General features: G+C 42.0%; 1 protein-coding gene across 1 annotated transcript in view; it reads right to left on the bottom strand.

Moving 5' to 3' along the window:
• Nucleotides 1-9,912, bottom strand: part of f13a1b (coagulation factor XIII, A1 polypeptide b) — a 13,381-nt gene extending 3,469 nt beyond the window's left edge. Inside the window, exons 1-10 of the mRNA XM_030780144.1 lie at nt 9,839-9,912; nt 6,769-6,952; nt 5,604-5,792; nt 4,447-4,695; nt 3,978-4,096; nt 2,772-2,879; nt 1,618-1,792; nt 1,042-1,180; nt 556-659; nt 157-245 (exon numbers count right to left, since the gene is read on the bottom strand). Of these exons, the coding sequence (XP_030636004.1) occupies nt 157-245; nt 556-659; nt 1,042-1,180; nt 1,618-1,792; nt 2,772-2,879; nt 3,978-4,096; nt 4,447-4,695; nt 5,604-5,792; nt 6,769-6,922 (1,326 nt within the window). The 5' untranslated portion in view covers nt 6,923-6,952; nt 9,839-9,912. The remainder of the gene's footprint in view (nt 1-156; nt 246-555; nt 660-1,041; nt 1,181-1,617; nt 1,793-2,771; nt 2,880-3,977; nt 4,097-4,446; nt 4,696-5,603; nt 5,793-6,768; nt 6,953-9,838) is intronic.
• Between the last annotated feature and the right edge of the window lie 88 nt (nt 9,913-10,000).

Raw genomic sequence — 10,000 nt, 5'->3', positions numbered from 1 at the left:
ATTATAATGCTCAACACATTGGCACACATGACAGACTTACATCAGTTATAATTCAGTTAGAATATGCTTTGCAAAGAAAAGGAATATAAGAGGAAACACTGAAATCCACTCAGGAGGTCTAGCAAAAATTCAAGACAAAATATTGGGGAGATTTACCTCAGCGAACACAAAGGGGCCGTCGAAAGGGTAACAGATCTGGCCGTGTTTTATGGCAGCAACTGAGGCAGGACCACATCTGTACATGCCTGCACAGAGAAAACGCCAGTGTTTGCTCAGTCACACAGACAACGATGGCAGGTGCTACACATACGTGTGTGTATATATATGTGTGTACGTGTGTGTGTGTGTGTGTGTGTGTCTCTCTCTCTCTCTCTCTCTCTCTCTCCCTCTATGTGTGAGTGTGTGTGTGTGTTTGTGTGTGTGTATCTCCTTCTCTTTCTCTTTCTCTTTCTCTTTCTCTCTCTCTCTCTCTCTCTCTATCTCCCTCTGTGAGTGTGCGTGTGCATGTGTGTGTGTGTGTGTGTGTGTGTGTGTGTGTGTGTGTGTGTGTGTTACCATCACTGGTCTCCTGGGGTGTAGCATCCACCACCTGCCACCCTCCGAAGCCCTGTGGCAGATCAGGTCTGGACATGAAGCACTCATTCCAGCAATGGTAATTCCTGAATACAAAAGAAACAATTTTCTTTTGACAAAACACTCTGATAATGACGGAAATGTTGTTATAATTGGTACCTCAGTGAAAATGAGTTAAACTGAAGACATTAAAGGCAGTTGTACTGTCAGCTAACTGTCCATTTTGACCATTTGACACTAAGAACTTCTCGGTCCTCACCTTGGACACCTGATTAAATAACAGTTGACATACGTTCAGTTGTAAATGCATTTAATGCATTGACCTACATCACTGAAAAGACTGAACATTTTTGTTTAGTGTCACCAAATGCACATTTAATAATTAAAACTAAGAGCAGATAGCTCAGATAGAACATTCTGGAACTGTGGAACTGTGGCAAAAATTGGACAAAGGAATTGAATTGAGACCAGATGGAGTCCTTGGTGCGATTTCTGTCTATTCTCCCGTTTTCATCCAGAATGATGTCCATTTTCAGGTTACCGTCGTTGTCATGAGCGGAGAAGAAGTTGGTGACAACTCTGCCAGGAATCCCCACACACCGCAGAACTGGAACAGATGGGAGGTATCGATGGAAATTAGACAGTTCTCTTATAACAGGGAACTCTTACAGCAGGGAATGCTTCTCTTGGAGAACAGTTCTCCTTATTAACTTTCTTCCATTCCTGATTCAGTCATTCAAGGGCTTCTTACTTCCAACTGAACCGCATGAATCAATTGCGTTTGAGTAAGTTCGAATCAAAAGCCCACAGGCGCTAACATTCCAAAGGAGGAAGGTTGCCTTCCTCTGTTCAATAGAAATAATAATAAGTAATATTCAACGTGTCATATCTCTTAATCACAATATTGATTTTTGCTGCTTTTATCTGTGCTTTGTGATGCATAGTAAATAAAAAAATAAAAAAAAAAAAAAAAAAGAGAGAGAGACCATTCTTCTCTGTAAAAAAAAAAACGTTCTACTCCCATAGAAATTAAAAATATCTTACATGTGTTGAAAACAGCAGCAAACACCCAACACTGGGCGTAACAGACAGGCTCCCTACTGCCAACGTAAGTCATGAGTATCTCCACACTGCCTGTCCAGGAGGTGGGGGCCACTCCGTAAGTGTAGTCTCCACTCCAGTTCCCCACCAAAACACCTTCATCATCCTTGGAATTCAGCTATTAAAATGAATAATAATAATAAAAAAAAAGAAAAAAGATCATGTTTAAAGCCATGTGATGTTGATCAAATCATTTTGCATACACGCAACAAGGCACAAACTGCACAAACACAGCAGAGAATGCCATCGCTCAACAGTTGTTCTTTTGCTCGCCATGGCAACAGTGGCAGAGTTGGCAACAACCAGAGAGAGGATTCTCTCTTCTTACACGTCTTTGTCACTCTCAGTATTTATACAGATAGATAGATAGATAGATAGAGAGATAGATAGATAGATAGATAGATATTGTTACAAATATTTACAAATAGTTGTGGTAAAGAGATAGGAGGAAAACATTAGGAAATAGCATATCCAGCACAAGGTATTGTGAAATTTCACACCCTGTTTTCACAAATCAGTATGGTTTATGTGTCATGTGATCAGGTCTATTCAGCTAAAAAAAAAGAAAAAACAACAGACCGACGTACTTAAATCGCCTTAGATTATGCTCACTGATCTTCAATCGCCATACTGTTTAAGCAAATAAAACCTGTTGAATGAAATGGAGAGCAACACAGCACGCTGCTAGTTCTTCGCTCCTGGTTAGAACAGGCGTTGCAAATTATAACGTGCTCTTTCTTCGCCAACCAGACGCTCTAAATTAATAAAAAATGAATCTTTCAACAGCTTTCTCGTAATGGGGCGTTGCTGCCTGACTAAAACACTCCGATGTGATTCATCATCGTGGGCTTTCACTTTATGTCATCAGCTGTGTTCATGATTGGTCTAATCCGGGGGTGTCAAAATCCAGTCCTGGAGGGGCTGTGGTCCTGCTGTTTTTCTTGTCGACCACCTCAATACAATCTCTGATTGGCTGAGGAGCATGCTCACCTGTTCTCAAGGTGAAAATCAACAGGTAACTAAGAGGTGAAAACAAAAACCAGCGGGACCCTGGCCCTCCAGGACCAGATTTCGACACGTGTGGTCTAGTCTCTCACCATAGCAGATGCCACCCTGGTGACTTTAATGGGGTCTCCTCGGTTGGTCAGGGGCATGGCGGCGTTGTCCAGGATCAACAGACAGGCGTCCAGAATCCCGTACTCAAACTACAACAGACACATCGGAAAACAACGTTCAGCTGGATGACTCTTTGAATGACGCCCCCGGATGGGGATTTTTTTTTTTAGGGCGTATTGAATAATTGTGAAATTGTGCATCGCCCAGTGGGCACAAACATTTGGTTTCTGAAATAAGCCAGACAAACCAATCTAACTAACCACTGGCATGCAGCCTTGGGTATTAGGTACAAATGATTCATATGAATGATGCTTTAAGGATTTTAGTCAGGTTCAGACACAAATAACTTGTGTGCAGACAGATGAGATCACCGGGTGAAAGACAGAAAAATTACAGTGAAATTATCTACGTTTGATGAACCAAAAGGCAAATGCTAACACATGGGCACACACCCTTAGCTTGTGGACAAAATGAAAACAAACACGAAAATGACAAGTCAAACAGACGGCAGACATCAGGGCCCAGGACAAATGAGTATGTCAAGTATTTTAATGGATGATCCTTGTCTCAGAGTTCGTGTGCGGCTCTTTTGTCTCCTGTGTCCTTTCCTACGAGAGCTGTTGGAATTCTGACGGGACCGAATGTGCCGCGGCAATACCAAACAAGCGCCGCACGAATGTCTTACAAAGACTTCATCAAAATTGCCATTTATCCCGTTAATAAAGGGAGCAAGGTCACGAGTGCACTGAAGAGAACTTGAACAGGGCACAGTCATTCAAATACTTCAAATACTTATTTGACCGAGGTCAGAGGAAGAGGGTGGTGGTGGTGGGGGGGGGGCTATATACAAAAAAACGGCAAGCCATTCAGAATTGAAACTGTGATTGTGTATGTCAATGGGAATGATCTTAAGAAATCCTGATAATGACATCTATCATCAAGGCATTTTTTTTTGAAAAAGGAACCTTCAGAATGTGTAAGAATGAGTAAGAATGTGTAAGTTCAAGTATACATTATGTCGACTCAGTAAGTGCGCACTTGTCCATAGTTTCCATTCGGATTTTGAAACAGTCATCGTGTACGTTGACAGGAACAACCTTGAGACATCCTGATAACGACATCTGAAACTGCAGAATAAGGAATGTGTAAGTTAAAATGCACATTATGTTGATTCAGTAAGTGCATACTTGTCCATAGTTCCAGGCCCTCTCTGATACGTCATCATATGCTCCGTGGTAGATAATCCCCAGTTCATTAAGTACGCACTCCTCCCTCTCCTCCTCATCGTCCAGGAAGACTGTATCAGCTGCAGGGGGGGGAAAAAGAAAGAAACACGATTAGCAGAGAGAGAGAGAGGGTCAAATCCTCGGAGTAAGTAAAATTACTTTTTTTTAAGGCCAATGTCACAACCAAGCCTTGTGGAACCGCCAAGGAAATGCTTTCATTTCCATCCAAAAAAAGCAGACCTCTTCAAAAGCAGCAACAAGAAAACGGCTGTGTGTCTATTCTCACCAACCTGTTTTTTTTGTTTCTTGTTGTTGTTGTTTTTTTTTTTCAGAGGGAGATTATATCAATTGTCTGTTAAGATATCAGTTTTCCTAATTAATGTAATTAACTGCGAGCCTATGGGGAGAAAAAATCACCGGGGGCTCCTACCGGGAGACCAGGGGTTGAAGAGGACGTAGATGTCGTTGGCAGGATCTCTCCTGGTCCTGCGGATGCCGTAAGGCGTCACCACCGCCACGTAGAAACGGTACTTCCCCACGATGCAATCTGGCGACGCCGTGATGCCCATAGTGACAACGTTTTCGGTGGAGTCCACCACCCGTCCGCGCCAGGTGCTCTGCTGCTCCTCCTTGGGGAAGACGGGGATGTAGGTGCCCTTGTTGTACTGAGGACTGGCACCTAGTGGAAACAAAGGCACATGCTCCTTAAACATACTTACTGTACATGGCAATATAGATTTGTATTGATGGATTGTTTCAATCATTCATTCATTCATTCATTCGTAAATCCTCCATCTCGGGGGTTGTGTCACGAAGGCGGTCTCAGAAGTTGAATGCGTTAATTGGAGTGCTCGTGTTCACACCCGTAGGCACAGTTATTATTAAGCTTTATTATCTTTCCCTCCTCTACACAATATCTGCATGAGATCGTACTGTATTTGATCTGCGTGTGCTGTGCCATTACATCGCTAATGTCAAAGGGCAATGCTCTACAACTCTTCTTTTGGCCCTACAGAGGGATTTGCGGGAAGCCGAAAGGGAACCACTGGTCAACATTTTGCTTACTCCTGCTAAAATACTATGGGGTTATTTCTAAGATATTATGGTTTGGAAAACAATATCACTCTAAAGCTGAAAATGGATCAGAAAAGAGGAAGGTAAAAAGGAAGCACAGGGCTGCAGAGGAAGTGTGTGAAGGAGAAGAGAAAGCGTATCAAGCACTCACTTTCGCCAAAATCGTTCTACTTTTACTAATTTTAATCGGCGTGTGATGGAAAACACCCTGGCTTGTGCAATACTGGCACGTGCAACAAAATTGCTCAGCCCTGAAACTGTGCCATTATTTTGGTATTGATGTGTTTTTTTTTTTTTTTTTGTATCCCCCGGATTCTTCCTAAAAGAGGAAGCCGGAGTGTCTTATTATAGAAGAACTCAGATAAACTCTTTCAAACAAACAACAAAGTGCTTCCCCAAGATTATGTTTGGGTTCCGTGGAACATTCACAGAAAAATGTAAAAAAGAAAAAAAAAAAAAAAAGGAAGTAATAACCGTGGCGATTATTTCTCTTTATTTCAATTGGCTGCTCACCAATGACAAATTCCACGGCAAACTTGTCCTCCTCTGGTTTGTAAGGGCGGTTGAAGGTGATCTTTATCTCGAATTCCTGAGCGCGGCGGACGATGAGAAGGTTGTTCGCGTACAGGTGGGTATGGTGCCTCTGTTTGTTGACCTCGTGTGGTTGCTTTAGCATGTCCAAATCCCAGATATCAAGAAACTCTATGGAGCAGGAAAATGGGATACACAGGGTGGTTGTTAAGGATTCTAAAAGGGTCTATGTTGACCACAAGTACAAAACAAATGTTGTTTAATTTGAAAACTTACTCACTCAGCTAGGTTGTTAGCCAACAGGTTACTCTTGCTCATACATTACAAATGTTGTTTAGATGGCTTTAGACACTTGTGATGCCTGTGTAGTCCTGTTATATTAGTGGCATGATGGATAACTTAAATAGTATCACATTTGTCTCAAAGCTATAACTGAATATTGGAAAAATATTGCAAAAAAAAAAAAACTGCAAAAGTATTTTTAACAAGTAATTTTGTCTTTCTGTCTTTTAGGAAAAATTTTTTGGCATGAAGTGTTTCTTCCCACCCACACAGACAGTACCACTGAGTTCATTTAATTGTCGTGGGCTGAGGAAGCCAAAAAGGAGAAGTTTCTTTATCTGCCTTAGAGGCCCTGTCTTTCAATCCACGCTTCCTCAATAAAACAGGCTGTGTTCAGGCTTGGATCTGATGAGCGCGTGTGTGTGAGTCATTGTAATCCTCAGAATGTAGGTTTCTGTTGTGTTATCTCTCTTGTAGCTATGGTGTTTTTTTCGTGTGGAGGAAACTCTCAAACATTCAGCTGTCAGACACGACTTATCTACGGTTTTCATTGTTCGTAACTGTGAGTCATTTTTAAGCATTTGTATTGGCACGCGCGTGCACACACACACACACACACACACACACACTCTTACAAGCACTGTGTCACTCACAGATACACACACACAGAGTCTCTCACAATTACCCCCACCACTACCACACACACACACAGACAAACACAAACACACACATACGCACACACACAGTCACACTCACATGCACAGTCTCTCACAATTACCCCCCCCCCACACACACACACACACACGCACACACACACAGGCAAACACAAACACGCACACACACACACACACAAACTCTCCCTCACCGTGAAGAGGTGGAGGGCCTCTGGGAAGGAGCATGAAGGGCTCGAACTCGGGGACTTCCTCTGCGTCTTTGTTGGAGTTGGCAGCCGGGCCGGCACTGCGTCCCCGATGGGACACCTGCCGAGGACTGGCTGCGGGAGTCTCCTGATTGGACATTGTTGCTACGGCGATCTCAAACTCAGACACCTTTGACACAGAGAAACATCACTGTGAAAACACTGCAGTGAAAGAAGGGAACAGTGAATGTTATATCAAGAGAGGCAATAAGAATAAGGGTGTTTGGCCATAAATGCAGCTGACAAATTGGACAAGCAATTACTGTTGAGAAGAAGAATAAAAAATGAACAGAACTGAGTTGTGGAAGGAATAGTGTTTTCATATATAAATACCCGAACATTTCTCTTCCCTGCGTTGTTCATTTGTTTAATATTATTCACCCCTGAGAGACCAAAAGCATTAACTGTTTAGGCCCAGTGGGAGCTCTAATGTTCAACCATCAGTTATAAATTGCATTTGTGGGCAAGAGGGGGTTATGTGTTTGTTTAAAGAGGTTCTAAAATGTTAACACGAAGCGTGTGTGTCTGTGTGTGTGTGTGTGTGTGTGTGTGCACGTGTGCATGTGTGTGTGTGTGTGTGTGTGTGTGTGTGTGTGTGTGTGTGTGCACGTGTGCGTGTGTGTGCATATGTGTGTGTGTGCGTGTGCGTGCGCGCGTGTGTGTGTGTGTGTGTGTGTGTGTCTGAAGGCCTTTTCAGATTTAATTTACGTTTATTCAGGGCCCTCATTTCACTGTGGCATTGTTTACTTGTCCAACTTTACATAAATAAAATAGGACAGATGTGCTGAAACTGACTAAAGACTAATGTACAGCTCCCGCTCCAGTGAACCACACCGCTGGGGAGAAGTTTCCTGTTTGCCATCTGAAATAACCTCGACGCTCACTTTTTGTGGCCAAGGTCTTTGAAGAATGTGGTGCTTGACGACAAGCAAACATTTTGTGCCCACTCTGTGCTGTCAAAAGTCAAAAAAAAAAATCTTTTGACCGTCATTGATTTAGTTCAGGGCTATGTTTACGCGAAGGACGGCCTAATGCCACCCAAAAAAATTCTGAAATGATGACAGACAGATAATTCTGCGGGGTTTTTGTTTGTTTGTTTGTTTGTTTGTTTGTTTGTTTTTAATGCGTGGCCTTATGGTGAACTAGGACCCAAATGTGTCTGACATGGCCCATGAGATCACGAAGAAAAGCCTTCCAGCAGACACAAACAAACAGTCATCGGTGGTTTTTAGAAACGATGACAAGTAAAAGAATGTCTGGTTGCAGCCGAGAAGCGCGAGAGCGAAATGTAGACTCTGCCAGCAGTAAATTATTCTGTTCTCTGACAGCAAGTTGTTGCTGTTGTTGCTGTAGTTGGTTTTAGCCCTGAGTCTGTATTTGTGTCTGTATTCTCCAGTTATTACTTTTTTTCAAGAAGTTAAAAGAACAGTCTTTTTTTTTTTTCAATTGAATGTAGAGAAGAACAAAAAAAAAAAAAAAACGTTATGGTCCAGAAGACAAAAGCCTTGAAAACAACACAAGTACAAGTTGACATCACTTTTCAATCATGAGACACATTTTCTCCTTAACATATTACCCTGTGGGTTGGTACAGGAAACGTATAATAATTCAATTATAGGTTGAGTCATCTATTGAAAACCGAATCTTAGAAAATGAAAACCACACAACCAAAAGGGAATAATAAGATGAAGTGCAAAGTGGAGATTCTTCTTCCAAAGTGTTGGCAGAATGGGAGTGTGAGTGCATCTCTGGATTCAGATTCTCTGGATTCAGATTAGACGTGCTGTTTAAAGACACTAATCTGTGAGCAGTTTGCTTATGGTCCACTAAGACTCCTCGGGGGCTATCCAAATTCAACTTGGAGAGAAATCAAAGAGAAAACATTGGCATAGAGAGTGTTTTTTTTTTTTTTTTTTTTACACCAACCCAACTGTGTTTAAATGCAGTAAGGGTATTTTCTTTTTATGGTTCAGCACACAATGAGTGTTTTCATTCAAGCAAGCATGGCACAGAAGGCGTCGCTTTGGTACACAAACACCTATTTGTGAGGAGCTTATTACATAATGGGCGGCTCCAGGTTGAGGGGGCAAAATTTTGGACAGTTCTGGTCCCTGCTGTACCTCTTTGGGACAGTGAGTCATAATCTATACACACACTGCAAGCTCTGTTTCATTAAACCACATATGGGCACACTGAAAGAGAATGAATACACCGTTTCCACACTCCAGCTTGGCATGACCGATATGGTATGGAAAAAAATATACTATATATCACTGCTGGGTTTTTTAATAGATGTTTTTATAGATGTTTTTGGAGCTTGTGGGCATATGACTGAATATTCTTGGCAGACCACAAAGCTATATTAGACTTTAGAATAATTAATGCATACTTAGGCCCACAAGAAACGATTATGTAAAAATGGTTAAACACACACGCACGCACGCACCCACACGCACACCCACGCACACACACACACACACACACACACACACACACTCTCACACACACACTCTCTCTCTCTCTCTCTCACACACACGCACACACACACACACACACACACTCACACACACACTCTCTCTCTCTCTCTCTCACACACACGCACACGCACACACGTACACAAACAGAGCACATAATAAATACAAAAACAGCCACACAAACACATTTAAAGGTCATGCACTCCTAGTAAAATTTTTCTATTTAAGACAGCTTTTGAATGTCAGCACAACATGAAATGAAACTGCATTTTTTTTCCCCCAAGTTCTCAGTCTTGTAATGAAATGTACCACCATGTGTTATCCATTTCAAGCAGTTTTTAAGGATAGAAAGTTGTTTTTTTTTTGTTTTTTTTTAAATCGCTGCTAATACATTACACTTTGGTACTAAAATACTGTGCTCAATGTATACAAATAAAATTATGGATTAAACAAATACAGAAGCTTGCACATCTGCAGTCTTTAAGACTGTGCATTCAGTCATATAGGAGAACGTTTATAAGATAATGTACAAATCCTCTGACCTGTTAGACCTGCAGAGAAAGGCGTCTGCGCACAGCCAATCACTTGAGAGGGAGTTCTGGAGAGTTTGTTTGCTCCTTGCTTTGCCAGGACAGCCTCTGCCTTCTGCTTCCACTTATATATGGGAATGGGAAAGCCCCCCCTCTCTATGAGTGTGTGTGTCT

This window comes from Chanos chanos, chromosome 7 (assembly GCF_902362185.1).
Source record: "Chanos chanos chromosome 7, fChaCha1.1, whole genome shotgun sequence".
Taxonomy (NCBI): domain Eukaryota; kingdom Metazoa; phylum Chordata; class Actinopteri; order Gonorynchiformes; family Chanidae; genus Chanos; species Chanos chanos.
The sequence above is the reverse complement of the archived record's forward strand: the minus strand, read 5'-3'. Positions and strand labels throughout refer to the sequence as shown.